General features: G+C 67.6%; 2 protein-coding genes across 2 annotated transcripts in view; both read right to left on the reverse strand.

Moving 5' to 3' along the window:
• Positions 1-1,063: 1,063 nt before the first annotated feature.
• Positions 1,064-15,470, reverse strand: BCAT2 (branched chain amino acid transaminase 2). The gene is made up of 11 exons (XM_037888680.2): positions 15,236-15,470; positions 11,627-11,707; positions 11,177-11,377; positions 10,547-10,657; positions 9,919-10,038; positions 9,444-9,607; positions 8,926-9,068; positions 8,311-8,396; positions 3,520-3,660; positions 2,020-2,094; positions 1,064-1,684 (listed from the first exon to the last, which is right to left on the reverse strand). The coding sequence occupies exons 1-11, from the start codon at positions 15,278-15,280 to the stop codon at positions 1,646-1,648; spliced, it is 1,206 nt and encodes a 401-aa protein (XP_037744608.1). The 5' UTR covers positions 15,281-15,470; the 3' UTR covers positions 1,064-1,645.
• A 363-nt stretch (positions 15,471-15,833) lies between these two features.
• Positions 15,834-15,902, reverse strand: part of PLEKHA4 (pleckstrin homology domain containing A4) — a 15,003-nt gene continuing 14,934 nt past the window's right edge. The window contains exon 12 of the mRNA XM_043534891.1: positions 15,834-15,845. Coding sequence (XP_043390826.1) covers positions 15,834-15,845 — 12 coding nt within the window. The remainder of the gene's footprint in view (positions 15,846-15,902) is intronic.

Raw genomic sequence — 15,902 nt, forward strand, 5'->3', positions numbered from 1 at the left:
CCCATGCAGCGCCCGGCACCACGGGGCCCTGATCTCAGTCGGGGGGGGGCGGGATCTGTGCAGTGCCCGGTGCCACGGGGCCCTGATCTTGGTCGGGGGGGGCGGGATCTGTGCAGCGCCCGGCACCACGGGGCCCTGATCTCGGTGGGGGGGTGGGGATCTGTGCAGCGCCCAGCACCACGGGGCCCTGATCTCGGTGGGGGGGTGGGGATCTGTGCAGCGCCCGGCACCACGGGGCCCTGATCTCGGTGTGGGGGTGGGGATCTGTGCAGCGCCCGGCACCACGGGGCCCTGATCTCGGTGTGGGGGTGGGGATCTGTGCAGCGCCCGGCACCACGGGGCCCTGATCTAAGTCGGGGGGGGGGGGGGCGGGATCTGTGCAGCACCCGGCACCACGGGGCCCTGATCTCGGTGGGGGGGTGTGGGGATCTGTGCAGCGCCCGGCACCACGGGGCCCTGATCTCGCTGGGGGTGTGGGGATCTGTGCAGAGCCCGGCACCAAGGGGCCCTGATCTCGGTCGTAGGGGGGTCTGTGCAGCGCCCGGCACCACGGGGCCCTGATCTCAGTCGGGGGGGGGGGGGGGATCTGTGCAGCGCCCGGCACCACGGGGCCCTGATCTCGGTCGTGGGGGGGATCTGTGCAGCGCCCGGCACCACGGGGCCCTGATCTCGGTGCGGGGGGGTGGGGATCGGTGCAGAGCCCGGCACCACGGGGCCCTGATCTCGGTGTGGGGGGGTGGGGATCGGTGCAGAGCCCGGCACCAAGGGGCCCTGATCTCGGTGTGGGGGGGTGGGGATCTGTGCAGAGCCCAGCACCAAGGGGCCCTGATCTCGGTGCGGGGGGGTGGGGATCGGCGCAGAGCCCGGCACCACGGGGCCCTGATCTCAGTCCAGGGGGATCTGTGCAGCGCCCGGCACCACGGGGCCCTGATCTCGGTGTGGGGGGGTGGGGATCGGTGCAGCGCCCGGCACCACGGGGCCCTGATCTCGGTGTGGGGGGCGGGGGGGATCCTGTAGCACCCGCTGTCCCCCATCCCCCGACGCAGACTCTGGACCCAGTGGGTTGGTTTCATTTAGTTTAATAGAAAAGCTTTTTGGGTCAGCGCCGGGCATTTCGGCCCCCTGCGGGCAGCAAGGGGGGGGCCCGTAGGCCTGGCCCCGGGGACACAGACTGGCCTGAGAGCCTGGGGGAGCCCAGAACAGGCCCAGCGGAGGCGGGCTACCCCGGGCGTCTCAGTGCACCCTCCAGCTGCTGGCCGGCAGGGGGGGGCGGGGGGGTAAGAAATTGCAGGACGGGATAGTTTACCCAGAAGGCATTTCAACTGGCCGATCCGGTCTCCCACAATGCACTGCTCCCGGGATTACCCAGCAGGCCTTGCACTGGCCCAGCTATGCTGGTGCGGGGGGGTGTGGGGTGGGGTGTTGGCCCAGTCCCAATCTGACCGGCCCCAGGGCGGGAGGGGACGGGGGCAGTGGGCAGGGGGGGATCCCGGGGGTGGGGCAAGTTTGGTTCTGCTCCAGGGACCTGTGTCACTCATGGGGGGGCGGAGCACAGGGGGCAGCTGGGGGGTCGCTCTGGGGGAGTGTTAAAAACCAAAGCCCCCCCCCCCCCCGTTTTCAATAGGGGGGCGAGGTCCGGTCCGGCTCAGACGGGCAGCACCCAGTCGCTGGGCACACGGCCGTACTGCAAGGAGACAGACAGACAGACGGCGGGGGGGTCAGAATGGGCGGGAGCTCGGCACAGACACCCCTTCCACAGCCCGCGTGGGGGGGGGGGGGGGGACCGGCCCCTTGGAACCGGGCTGAGCCAGCCAGTCCCTGCCCTGGGCCGGGTGGGAGCCGGCACCCCCTAGGGGGACAGGCCCGCGCCCCATTCCCCACCCCACCAGCCAGTCCCTGTCCTGGGGCCAGATCTTTTCCATACACCTGAAACGCCAACCCTGGGGCTCTGACCCCCTCCCCACCGCCCCCCCCCACCCACCGCCCTGCACTAACCCCAGCCCCCCCACGGGCCAGTACCTGGATGTCCGTCAGCTCCTTCCAGAACCGCTTGGCCAGCTCGGGGCCGTTCTCCATGGTGGGGATGGGATAGGTCTGGAAGGAGACGAGACCTGATCGGATCCGGCTCCCCCCATCAAGCCCGGTCCCCCCCCTCCAGCCCCCATCGGATCCGGCTTCCCCCCCGTCAAGCCCGGTCCCCCCCCCTCCAGCCCCCATCGGATCCGGCTCCCACCCGTCAAACCCAGTCCCCTCCCGCTCCAGCCCCCATCGGATCCGGCTCCCCCCCATCAAGCCCGGTCCCCTCCCGCTCCAGCCCCCATCAAGCCCGCCCCCCCCCCCCATCAAGCCCCCATCGGATCCGGCCCCCCCCCATCAAGCCCCCATCGGATCCGGCTCCCCCCCCATCAAGCCCCCATCGGATCCGGCTCCCCCCCCATCAAGCCTGCCCCCCCCCCCATCAAGCCCCCCATCGGATCCGGCTCCCCCCCGTCAAGCCCGGCCCCCCTCCCCCATCAAGCCCCCATCGGATCCGGCTCCCCCCCGTCAAGCCCGGCCCCCCCCCCATCAAGCCCCCATCGGATCCGGCTCCCCCCCATCAAGCCCGGCCCCCCCCCCATCAAGCCCCCATTGGATCCGGCTCCCCCCCGTCAAGCCCGGTCCCCCCCCTCCAGCCCCCATCGGATCCGGCTCCCCCCCGTCAAGCCCGGTCCCCGCCTTCCAGCCCCCATCGGATCCGGCTCCCCCCCGTCAAGCCCGGTCCCCCCCCCCTCCAGCCCGTTCCCCCCCCCCCTCCAGCCCCCATCGGATCCGGCTCCCCCCCGTCAAGCCCGGTCCCCCCCCCCCTCCAGCCCCCATCGGATCCGGCTCCCCCCCGTCAAGCCCGGTCCCCGCCCTCCAGCCCCCATCGGATCCGGCTCCCCCCCCGTCAAGCCCGGTCCCCCCCCTCCAGCCCCCATCGGATCCGGCTCCCCCCCGTCAAGCCCGGTCCCCCCCCCTCCAGCCCCCATCGGATCCGGCTCCCCCCCGTCAAGCCCGGTCCCCGCCTTCCAGCCCCCATCGGATCCGGCTCCCCCCCGTCAAGCCCGGTCCCCCCCCCCCTCCAGCCCCCATCGGATCCGGCTCCCCCCCGTCAAGCCCGGTCCCCCCCCCCCTCCAGCCCCCATCGGATCCGGCTCCCCCCCGTCAAGCCCGGTCCCCCCCCTCCAGCCCCCATCGGATCCGGCTCCCCCCCGTCAAGCCCGGTCCCCCCCCCCACTCCAGCCCCCATCGGATCCGGCTCCCCCCCGTCAAGCCCGGTCCCCCCCCCCCCCCTCCAGCCCCCATCGGATCCGGCTCCCCCCCGTCAAGCCCGGTCCCCGCCCTCCAGCCCCCATCGGATCCGGCTCCCCCCCGTCAAGCCCGGTCCCCCCCCTCCAGCCCCCATCGGATCCGGCTCCCCCCCGTCAAGCCCGGTTCCCCCTGCCCTCTGCCCCCGACACACCCAGCTCGGCCGGCGGGCCCATCACCCCGGCATCCCACCTTGCCCTGGTACAGGATGTGGCTCACGGGCGAGACGACGCAGGCCGTGCCTGAGCCGAACACCTCCCGGACCCGCTTCTCCTGCAGCCCCCGGATGAGGTCGGCCATGGTGATGCTGCGCTCCGACACCTTGAACTCGCCCTGTGCGGGAGGGGAGAGTCAGGGGGACGGAGGCAGCGCCCCTTGGTGCCAGGTGGGGGAAATGGGGCATGGCTGGGGGGGTGGGCAGGGGACAGAGGGCGGCGCCCCCTGGTGCCAGGCTGGGGAGATGGGGCTGTGACGAAGTGGGACTGTTCTTAATGTTTCCTCTGAATAGTGTGGGGGTGCCTCAGTTTCCCCTATTCAGTTCTTAAGTATCTAGGTGATGGAGTAAGGGCGTATGATCGTTGCAGAGCCCTAGAGGGCAGGTGTGTGCAGGGGTCTGGACACAGAGAATGGCCGACACCCTGTTTCCTGGCACCTGATGGCCTGGGCCCCTCACCCCGCAAGGTGAGAGCTAAAGGGTTGGAGAACAAAGGAATCAGGTGACCTCCTGGCCCGGGAAAGGGACAAAGCCCGGGGGGGGGGGGGCGGAGGGAGTTTTAGTTTGGGGCTGGCTGGAGACATGGAGTGAAGGGCAGACGTGGTTGTCTGGCTCACTGCCCCCCAAAATGGACCCAGCCGAGGGGTCCTGTTCTCTGCACCTACAAGCTCTGTGTTAGACCATGTCCCTGTCGTCTAATAAACCTTCTGGTTTACTAGCTGGCTGAGAGTCACGTCTGACTGCGGCGTTGGGGGCAGGATCCTCTGGCTTCCCCAGGAGCCCCGCCTGAGCAGACTCGCTGTGGGAAGCGCACAGCGGGGCAGAGGAGGCTGAATGCTCCAAGGTCAGCCCCAGGAAGGTGGAGCCGGGGGAGCTGTGTGTCCTGCAGACAGGCTGCTCCCAGAAAGGAGACTCCCCAGAGTCCTGCCTGGCTTCATGGGGAGCAGTTCCAGAGCATCGCCCAGGGACTCCGTGACAACTGGTGGCAGCGGTGGGATGTACTGCACCCCACGGACGGCGCTTCCTGAGGTAAGTGACTCAGGAGCAGTAAAATGAAGGGGGATTGACGAGGATCAGGCGTGCTGAAGGCTCAGAGAGGAGCGGTTTCGGGGGGCGGTTAACCCCTGGGAGTGTGTGACCAGCGAGAAGGACTGTGCAGTAATGGGGTCTCCCAGGGGACTGCGGTGAGCAGTCTCAGGGGCGGAGGAGCCTGCGGCTTGGCCCTGGGAGAGAGAAGGACTTTTGCAGTAACAGGGTCCCCCTGGGGATTGCAGCGAGCAGTCCCAGGGGCGGAGGAGTCTGCAGCTCGACCCTGGCAAAGAGGTGGTGACCTTGAGAAGGGCTGGCACACGAGGGGTTCTCCCTGGAGACCATGGGGAGCTGAGAGTACACAGGCCTGTGAGTCCACAACAACTTGGGAAGAGCGGAGTGATGGCCTGTCACCGCCTCCTTGAGAAGGACATTGTAACCCTGTGCAGAAAGAGAGGGTGGAGCATTGGAAAGTTCACCAAAGCAGAGTTAATCGTGCAGCTGGAGGAGGATGACCGTGCTAAGGGACAGATGCCTGACCCCAAATGGGGCTATAGCAGGATCTGGGAGCAGCTGGAGTGGGAGCCAGGCATCCCCAAGACTCCTGTCCCCGACCAGACGAGGGTCTTCACGATCGGGTTCCCCATCGGGGGATCGGAGACGGACGGGATTGGAGCTGAGTCCGAGAGAGCAAGAGGACTGTGAGAGACAGCGAGAGCCCGAGAAAGAGCTGCAGAAGTGGCATGAACTGGCGGTGGGGGAGCGGAGAGGCCTAGGGGACCTCCCCGGGGTGAGTGGGGATAGACCCCGGGGGGCCAGTTCCGCAGGGAACCTCGAGACTAAATTGCTGCCCCTGGTTAAGGAGGGGGGGATGTGGATGCCACCTCACTGCCTTTGAGCAGGCTGGAGATTTGAACCAGGGGGACCCTGCGGAAAAGCCCCGGTGTCTAGCTCCCTTGCTGGGTCCCAAGGCCACAGACTCCGTCAGCCAGATGGGTGGGGAGGTGGACAGGCTCCCACTCCTGACCCCAACCTATGTGTCTGTGTGGAGTTTCCTGGGGCCAGGCCCCTCGGACCTCCAGTGGGAGCTGAGACCCCAGCTGCGTGGGGGGAGACACAGGCAGGGCAGGGGATCTGTGGGGAGTGGCAAGGTGCTTGTTAAGTAAAGTTTGGACGAGCCTAGGCAGCCTTGTGAGCTGAGGGCTGTGTCTAGTCAGCAGGGTGGGAAGGCGAGGAGAGTGGAAGATGAGTGTCCCTGGACCTTACCTGTTAGCTGGGTGGAGAATTGGGACAGTGAAGGAAACGTGCCTGTGTCTGTCAGGGGTGTTGACTTGCCTGTGGAGGGAGCTACCCTGATCTCCAAGCAGTTGTCTGTGACCAGCCCTGTGTGCTGGGACAAGGGGAATGAGATCCCAAGCTGTGTGTCTGGGAAAGGAGAAAGTGCGTCCGGCTCTTCTTTGTCTGTGGAGCAGACAGAAGGGGCCTTTCAGCCTGTGATGGTTGAGGGTCGTGCAGTTGTCTCAGAGTTGGTTCTGGATTCAGCTAAAGCCCAGGAAGGGAAGGGTCCGAAGTTTGGGTCTGCTCAGGAGAATGGCCCTGTAACTAGGTCGCATCCAGTTAGTGTCTATGTAAATCCCAGAGCCCAGACAATTCTGGTGCTTGTATTTTGCCTGTTACTCGTGTGTGGTTGGGAAAGGGTGGAGCAACTCTGTCTAATCAGGGTGAGATCCTGGCCAGGGCACAAGGAGAGCATGAAGGTGATGTGACTGTGTTACCTACTGAGGGTGTGGGAACCTGTAGCAAGAAGGAAAAGATTCTGAACTTGTGTGTGGCAAAGGGAAGGAGAAGGCTTCTGACCTTTTATCTAGGAAGTCTGTCAGTTTGCCTGAAAGGGGATTGTGTAGGAATCCGCCGGATGGGCCAGAGGTAATTCTGGATGTAAGGGAGACCCAGAAAGCGGTGAAGAGGGTAAGAGCAGAATTTCTGGGAGGAGTGAATTGTTGCATAGAAAAGCCCTAGGGAAAGGAATCCTCAGGGAGTCTTTGCAAGCAGTTTACTGCAACTGAAGGGTGTGAAAGGGATTTAATCAAGAAAGTTTCCGTTCCTAACAGCCAGGAATTTTCTGTTGTGAATGGATCCACTGACTTTCCTGTTGAAAGACCCAGTGTGGAGAGCTTTGAGAAGGTCTCAGAGGGAGTGAAAGCTGTTAAGAAAGTTAAACAGTCCTATAACCAAGTGGCTGTGTTTGGCCAGCTTGTTGGGGAGAAGACCCAATCCCAGTTTGACCCCCTGGGGTTTTGGGGTGGCCAAAGGGCACGGGCCGCATAAACCTTCCCACATGCGGCCTGCGAATGCTATCAACCACCCCCGACCTAAGGGAGGGCGTGAAACTGGAAGGGCCTGGTGTAACTCCCACCAAGGAAGGGGAGAGATTCTGGGTCATCCATGGGAACGTTGGTGGCTTCGAACTTCCCCAGGTCACCGGCTAAAGTGACCCCGCTCAGTTCGATCTCGAAGGGGGGAGAGATGTGACGAAGTGGGACTGTTCTTAATGTTTCCTCTGAATAGTGTGGGGGTGCCTCAGTTTCCCCATGCAGTTCTTAAGTATCTAGGGGGTGGGGTAAGGGTGTATGATCCTTGCAGAGCCCTAGAGGGCAGGTGTGTGCAGGGGTCTGGACACAGAGAATGGCCGACACCCTGTTTCCTGGCCACTGATGACCTGGGCCCTTCCCCCCTGCCAGGTGAGAGCTAAAGGTTTGGAGAACAAAGGAATCAGGCGCCCTCCTGGCCCGGGAAAGGGACAAAGCCCAGACGAGTGGGGGCTGGAGAAGTTTCAGTTTGGGGCTGGCTGGGGACATGGAGTGAAGGGCAGACGTGGTTGTCTGGCTCCCTGCCCCCCAAAATGGACCCAGCTGAGGGGTCCTGTTCTCTGCACCTACAAGCTCTGTGTTAGACCATGTCCCTGTCGTCTAATAAACCTTCTGTTTTACTGGCTGGCTGAGAGTCACGTCTGACTGCGAAGTCGGGGGGCAGGACCCTCTGGCTTCCCCAGGACCCCGCCTGAGTGAACTCGCTGTGGGAAGCGCACGGAGGGGCAGGGGAGGCTGGAGGCTCCGGGGTCAGCCCCAGGAAGGTGGAGCCGGGGGAGCTGTGTGTCCTGCAGACAGGCTGCTCCCAGAGTCCTGCCTGGCTTCATGGGGAGCAGATCCAGAGCATCGCCCGGGGACCCCGTGACGTGGGGCTCCCCCCAGCCTGTTGGGAGCTGGGGTCCTGTGCCGGGGGGGGGATCACCCCAAGGAGCAAACTGACTGGCTCACCCCAGGGGGGCGGGGGGCAGAATTAAACCCCACCCAGGCTGAAGGCGCCTGAGAGGTCAGCTGGGGCCCCCAACCCCTAGCCCAGCCCTGGCAGGGGTTTGCCCAAGTGGGGGTTCCCCAGCCGCCCCCTCTACTCTGCTCCAGCCCCCGAGATGGCGACTCCCCTTTAGGGGCCACTGAGCCCCTCCCAGGCCCACCTTGGCCGCAAACCAGCCCCTTAGAGCTTCCCAGCTTCCACCTCCTCCACCGCCGCCCCCCCCAACCCAACACATAGCTAGAGACCGGCCCCCCCCCGGGAATCGCTGGGGCAGAGCTCACGCGGGCCCCCCTTCCATCGCCTCCCAGGCCCCGTCGCCAGTCTGGGAGCAAGAGAGGGGGAGAAAACAGAGGCTCCCCCCCTGGATCCGCCCCCCCACCACTCACCCACTTGCGCCCTAAGTCCAGCAGGCTCTGTCGGGTCACCCCGGGCAGAATGATGCCGTTCAACGGGGGGGTCACCAGCTCCAGGTCTGGAAAAGAAAAATCCCGTCACACACGCCCCCCCGCCCCGGCCCTGGGGTGGGGCGGGGGCTGGGTATACGGGGACCTCCCAGCCCGGTGCTGGGATGCGGCCCCTCTGGGCACTCAGGGACCCCTGTGGGGCGGGGGATGGGTATAGGGGCATCCTCCTGGGATGGGGCAGGGGGGCAGGGATCTCGGGAGCCCTCCTGGGGCACCACCGAGACACAGCCCCTCTGAGACAGGGCGCAGGGGCAGGGCACTTGGGGATCCCCCCGGGATGGGGGGCGGGGAAAGGGTATAGGGGGAACTGCCCTGGCACAGGGTGGGGAGGGGGGCACTCAAGGATCCCTGTAGGGCAGGGCGTGGGTATATGGCGACACCCCTGGGAGGGGACATGGGAGGGGCAGGACGCAGGGGATGGGTATAGGGGGACCCCACGGGACGAGGCACAGGAGTTGGGGATGGGGGACCCCCCTGGGATGGGGGAGGGGTACAGAGGGACCCCCCTCGCCTGTGGCAGGAGGCTCCGGCTCTCACCGCCCTGCGGGTCTGTCCAGAAGAGGAAGATGTTCATGGTGCCGACCTCGGTGATCTGGTGATCGTCCCCATAGAGCCACAGGGCCTGCTGGCACCCGGCCCGCACCGCCTCGTCCTGCACCAGGATGGTGGGGGCGTAGTTCCTGCGGACGCAGGGGGCGGCATCCTCAGAGAGTGGGGCACGGCGGGGGAGGGGAGGGCAGCGCCCCCTAGTGGCTGGTGGAGGGGAGGGGGAACACGGCTGGGGGCAGGGGGAAGTACCCCCTAGTGGCTGGCGGGCGAGAGGGGGACAAGGTTGGGGACAGGGGACAGCATCCCCTAGCGGCTGGCAGGGGGGAGGGGGATAAGGTTGGGGGCAGGGGCCAGTACCCCCCAGTGGCTGGCGGGCGAGAGGGAGACAAGGTTGGGGGCAGGGGACAGCACCCCCTAGGGGCTGGTGGGGCGGAGGGGGGCATGGCTGGGGTCCGGAGGGCACCACCCCCACAGCGGGAGAGTGGGGCCTGGAAGCTCATACTCACCCCCCCATCTTGTAGTCGCCGACGCCCCCCAGCCAGGCGCGGACGTAGCGTGGCTCGGCCAGCAGGCCCACGGCGCCCATGGGGCCGGTGGCGAAGTAGGCCCCCACTGGCGACAGGATGACGAAGAGGAGGGCGTGGCCGGGACGGGACACCCCCAGGGACGGCTGCGGGGGGGCGGAGTAAAGTGTCAGAACCCCGGCACCCCACGGCCGCACCCCACACCAGAGCCCCTGCAGCAGCGGGGTCGGGGGGGGGTGCGCTTCGAAAGGTTGAGGAGCAAGAAGCCAGGGGAGCCCAGAGTCGGGGTGCAGGGGAAGGAGCAGATTAGGGGGATGCAGGCGGGAGACAGATCTGGGGGACTGGGGGGGCGCAGGCGGGAGACAGATCTGGGGGCCCGGGTGCCGCAAGGTCGGAGGCAGGCGGGATGTGTCCCGTGGGGATGGCGGAAGTCGGGGCGCCCCTCGGGGCTCCGCACCTCGGTGCCAATGAAGGTTGGCCGGATGTAGAGACTGGCGCTGTCCGAGTGCGGCACCCAGTCCTGGTCGAGGGCCACGAGCCGGCGGATGCAGTCCAGGAGCTGCAGCTGGTCGAAGGGCTGGGGGAGAGAGGGCAGTGCTGGAGAGAGGGGGCAGCCCCCAGGGCCAAGACAGAACCCAGGAGTCCTGGCTCCCAACCCCACCCCCCGCAGCTGTAACCACTAGACCCCACTCCCTTCCCAGAGCCTGGCAGAGAACCCAGGCGTCCTGGTTCCCAACCCCTCCCCCCCCAGCTATAACCACTAGACCTCACTCCCTTCCCAAAGCCACAGAGAGAACCCAGGAGTTCTGGCCCCCAACCCCCCCCGCTCTAACCACTAGACCCCACTCCCTTCCCAGAGCCTGGCAGAGAACCCAGGCGTCCTGGCTCCCAACCCCTCCCCCCCAGCTATAACCACTAGACCTCACTCCCTTCCCAAAGCCACAAAGAGAACCCAGGAGTCCTGGCTCTCAGCCCCCTTGAAGTTCACCCAAGCAGCGTGGGGGGGATAACCGGTGGCCAGGGGCCTGGTCAGCGAGGGCCCCAGGGCCCCATGCAGGAGGCCTGGGCAGGGGGGGGTCACTCACCGGCAGGCTGGCCCGGGCGGCCGAGCGGCACATACGCTCCATGTTCATCAGCGGGCGGAAGAGACGGACTCGCTGATCCTGGCCCCGGAAAGCCTTCATCCCCTCGAAGAGCTGGGGAGAGCCAGCACCGTCAGCCCGGGGCTGGGACGCGGCCCCTCTGGGGCAGGGTCTGGGGCCCCCGCGCCCGGCTGCAACGCGGCTGGCTCTGGGGGTGGGGGAGGTATCTGGGCACCCCTCACCGGGCTGGGGCGCGTCTGGCTCTAGGGTGGGGGAGGTATCTGGGCACCCCTCACCGGGCTGGGATGCGGCTGGCTCTGGGGGTGAGCGAGGTATCTGGGCACCCCTCACCGGGCTGGGATGCGCCTGGCTCTGGGGTGGGGGAGGTATCTGGGCACCCCTCACCGGGCTGGGATGCGGCTGGCTCTGGGGGTGAGCGAGGTATCTGGGCACCCCTCACCGGGCTGGGATGCGGCTGGCTCTGGGGTGGGGGAGGTATCTGGGCACCCCTCACCGGGCTGGGACGCGGCTGGCTCTGGGGGTCGGGGGCTGGTTATCCAGGGCCCTCTTGCCTGGGCTGGGACGCCGCCCCTCTGGGGTAGCAGGGGGTGGGAGTAGGGCCCCCCGACTCACCTCCACAGCGTAGTGCAGGGCGGAGGAGGCCGGGTGCAGGCTCAGGTTCTGGAAGGGTTTGATGTGGGGCTGGCCCCAGCCCCGGTCCCGGTCCCACTCCACCGTCAGCATGTGGTCGGTGAAATGCTTCCCGAACTGCAGCTGACCCGCCTCTGGCTTGGGCTTCGGCTCATTGGTCAACTCCACCTGCAGGTCCGAGGCCTGGAAAAGAACCCAGGCGTCCTGGCTCCCGGCTCTAACCACTAGACTCTACTCCCCTCCCGGAGCCGGGGAGAGAACCCAGGAGTCCTGGCTCCCAGCCCCCTGCTCTAACCTCTGTACTGCCCCCCCACCCCCGACAGAGAACCTAGGCATCCAAATTCCCAGCCCCCACCGCCACACTCTAACCATTAGACCCCCCTCCCCTCCCCGCGCCAGGCAGAGAACCCAGGCGTCCGGGCTGGCACTAACCTTGAAGAAGGTGCTGATGGGTCTCTGGGGGCCGAGGGGCAGCAGCCGGTCCAGGGCGGCACAGAATCGACCCGGCAAAACCTGCGGGACAGAGGGAGGAGTGGCTGGGGGTGTGGGGGGGGGGGGGCAGGGGCCCAGGGAGCCCCCATTTACAGGGGTGCAGGCTGGAGAGCGCCCCCTGCTGGGCCCCCCGCCATCCCCATCACTCTGACCGTTTCATGCCATCTGAGCAAACAGAGGGTTAATGTGTAACCTGGCTCCGTGGTGGGGTGGGGCCAGGGCCGCACCCCAGGGGCACCCCACAAGGTCCCCAAGGAAGGACCCCTCCCCCAGGCAGGGGGCACTACGGGCACCAGGCCAGGCCCCCCCAGAAAGGGCCCCTCATTGGGGATTCAGTTGGCAGTGCTGGGCGTGGGAACCTGCCCCCACCAGCAGGATTAGCCGCATCCGTCCCCCTCCCCTCCCCGTTCCCCCCACCCCACCCCGCCCAACTGGACTTCGCTCCCCACGGAGCCGTGCTGGTCTCCAGGCAGGAGACACGGAGCCGGGGGCCACGCAGCAGAGACCCCGGGGCCTTCGCTCCGCCCCCAGCATGCCGGGGTGCAAGCCAGCCGGACGCCTGGGTCCCCGGTAAGTTCCTTCCCTGCAGCCCTGGACGCCAGGGTTCAATGTCAGTGCCCCCACCCCACCCCCGAATCACAGGCGTGGGTTCCTGGTAGATTCCGCCCCGGACTCCTGGGTTCGCAGCCAGTCCCCCAAGAACCTCCAGCGTGTGGGCTCATGGTAAATCCCTCCCCCCGCCGGACTCCTGGGTTCGCAACCCACCCCCCAAACCCCTACTGCAGCGTTTATGGTAAACTGGTCAATTCCCTCCCCACACAGAGGGGTTTGCAGCCAACGCCCCCTCCACCACATGCTCCCCCCCATGCTCAGCCAGCCCCCCCAACATGTGGGCTCACAATAAAGTAGTAAATTCCGCCCCCCACCCCCAGCCCTGGACAGCTGGGTTCACGGCGTGGGGTGGGAGGGGGGGTTGTCGGTAGTGGGAGTGGAACATGGGGGCTGGGGAGGGATGTGGGAATACAGGCGGGGGGGAGGGTGGGTTTAGTTTATTTCCACGCAAGGTGGAGAGAAAGGGGAAGAAAGGGATAAAAACTTGGGGGGGGGGGCCTGGGAGCCAGGACTCCTGGGTTCTCTCCCCAGCTCTGGAAGGGGAGTGGGGTCTAGTGGTTAGAGCGGGGGTCGGGGCTGGGAGCCAGGACTCCTGGGTTCTCTCCCCAGCTCTGGAAGGGGAGTGGGGTCTAGTGATTAGAGCGCGGAGGGGGGGGGCTGGGAGCCAGGACTCCTGGGTTCTCTCCCCAGCTTGGGGAGGGGAGGGGCTGGGGCCCAGGCAGGGAGTTGCGGACAAAGCAGGGCCTGGAATGCAGGGCGGGGGGGGGGGGGGGCACCCTGAGCTAGACAAAGACCCTCCCCCCAGCCAGGCGCTAGGGGGCGCCACCCTCCCTACCCCCCCACCCAGCTGCACCCCTGCCTAGTGCTATGGGGCACCGCCCCCCACCCCCTACAGCCACACCCTGCCCTGGAGCTTGGGTGCACCAGCTTACACCCCCCCACACACACTTTCCCAGCATGCCCTGGGGGAGGACGATATTTCTGTGCCCTTGGCCGCAGCTGCCAGGTACCAGAGGCGCCACCAGGCCCCCGGGGGCCTGGCAACCTCCGGAGCGCCTGGCTCCGTGCCAGCCCCCAGCGCGTCTCCATGGGGCAGCCAGGACAGCGCGGCCCGGAGCCGCCGACACACCCACCCCTGCCCCCCACCCCCAGCCGGCACTGGGGCTGGCAAACCAGCCCGGCCACACGTGAGATGAGCGGGAAGGGCTCAGCCCTGCTCAGGGGCAGCTAGGCAACAAATCATCGGGGTGCCAGGGAGCCACCCCCGGGTCGGGAGTGAGGGGCACCGGCAGGGCTGGGGGGCAAGGGGCGAGCGCAGGGGGCCGCTCGCTGAAACACCCAGGGTGCCTTATTAGCTCAGACCAAGGGGCCCATCCAGCCGCATGGCCAGCCATTACAAGCAACGCCCCCCAGTGGCCCTTTCGGGGACGACCCGGTTCCCGGTTCCCTCCTGACCTTCCCCAGCCAGAGAGTCCAGCCCTGGAGCCTGAGCGTGGGGCCCTGTTCACCCCTTTGCCACGTGACCGTTAGCCAGCCTCGTTAGCGGCCCGCATGCCCACGGCCTGAACGAGCCCTGTACCCCAGCTCAGCCAGCCCGGGGCCCGGTTCTGCTGGGGCACGAGGAAACCCACATTCGCCCAACTATCCTCTGACAGGGGGGTATCACCAGAGCGTCCAATCACCGCACCCCCGACTCAAGGCCGGTGCATTGGGAGGTTCTGGTGCCCCTCACTCCCGACCCACAGCCCCCTGCTAGCCCAGCGCTGCCCCTCCCCAACCCTCCCAGTTACCCTCACTCCCGACCCACAGCCCCTGCTAGCCCAGCCCTGCCCCTCCCCAGCCGTACCAGTTACCCTCACTCCCGACCCACAGCCCCCTGCTAGCCCAGCACTGCCCCTCCCCAGCCCTGCCAGTTACCCTCACACCCGACCCACAGCCCCCTGCTAGCCCAGCCCTGCCAGTTACCCTCACTCCCGACCCACAGCCCCTTGCTAGCCCAGCCCTGGGCTCCCTCCCCAGGTCTGCCGGTGCCCCTCACTCCCGACCTGCAGCCCCGCCAGTGCCCCTGCTATACCACCCTTCCCATTGTACAGGTGGGGAAACCGAGGCACGGCAGAGACTTGCCCATGGCCGAGCTGGGAACTAAATCCGTCTCGCGTCCCTCCCACCCCCGGCTCTACCGGCCTCGCTGCCTGCCCAGGGGCGGACTAGCCCGGGCCAGTGGAAACGGGGCAAGTTCCGGGAGGGTGACCAGATGTCCCGACTTTAGGGTCTTGTTCTTCTGTAGGATCCTATTACCCCCACCCCGCGTCCCGACTTTTCACATTTGCTGTCTGGTCACCCTGACTTCAGGTCGCTCTCCCCAGCCCCCGGGGCTCCTCTCCCGCCCCCAGGAATGGCGCCAGCCCCCCCCCGCAGGGTCCTTGAGAGGCGGAAACAAAACGTTCAAGGTGAGAGAGTCGCTCAGGTGAGAGGGGGGACGGGGGAGCCCAGGCCCGGGCTAGCAGGGGGCTGCGGGTCGGGAGTGGGGGGCACCGGCAGGGCTGGGGGGGGGCTGCGGGTCGGGAGTGGGGGGCACCGGCAGGGCTGGGGGGGGGGCTGCGGGTCGGGAGTGGGGGGCACCGGCAGGGCTGGGGGGGGGCTGCGGGTCGGGAGTGGGGGGCACCGGCAGGGCTGGGGGAGGGCCGCGGGTCGGGAGTGGGGGGCACCGGCAGGGCTGGGGGGGGGCTGCGGGTCGGGAGTGGGGGGGCACCGGCAGGGCTGGGGGGGGGCCGGGCGAGCAGGGGGCTGCGGGTCGGGAGTGGGGGGGCACCGGCAGGGCTGGGGGGGGCTGCGGGTCGGGAGTGGGGGGGCACCGGCAGGGCTGGGGGGGGCCGGGCGAGCAGGGGGCTGCAGGTCGGGAGTGAGGGGCACCGGGGGAGGAAGGGCCGGACTCACCCTTCCGACGGCCCCGATCCGGGCCCGAACCCCCGGCGCTGCCATGCCCGGTGCCGCCGAGTAATGGGACCGGGCCCGGCCACGGCGGCGGACGGAAGGTTCCGCCCCTCCCCCGCCCGGCACCCGGGGGGCGGACTGAGGAGGGAAGGGGGGGTGCGGAGTGGGGCAGGGGGAGGGGCGGGGGTGCGGCGCCCCGCCCCCCGGTTTTGCAGAGGAACCCGGTTCCCCCCCCACAAAATAAGTTGGGGGGCGGGGGGGACCCGTCCAATCACACCTGTTCCCACTCCCCACACCCCCCGCTGTAGCCAATGGGAGGGCAGCTCCCCCCAGGCATGGGGCTGGCTCCGCCCCGCCTCCTCACCAGCTCTGGGCTGATCCGTCCGGGGCCTGGCACCTGGGCAAGGTGGGAGCTGGGGGGCTGCTATTCCCCAGGCTGGGGGGCAGGGAGGAGCTAGGGGGGAGGGAGTGTTTATACCCCAGGCTGGGGGGGGACAGGGGGCTGCTATTCCCCAGGCTGGGGGGCAGGGAGCAGCTGGGGGCAGGGGGCTGTTATTCCCCAGGCTGGGGGGGCAGGAAGCAGCTGGGGGGCAGTGGGTTGCTATTCGCCATGCTGGGGGGGGCAGGGAGGAGCTGGGGGGCAGGGGGTGTCTATTCCCCAGGCAGGGGC

The sequence above is a fragment of the Chelonia mydas genome, chromosome 23, assembly GCF_015237465.2.
Source record: "Chelonia mydas isolate rCheMyd1 chromosome 23, rCheMyd1.pri.v2, whole genome shotgun sequence".
NCBI lineage: Eukaryota > Metazoa > Chordata > Testudines > Cheloniidae > Chelonia > Chelonia mydas.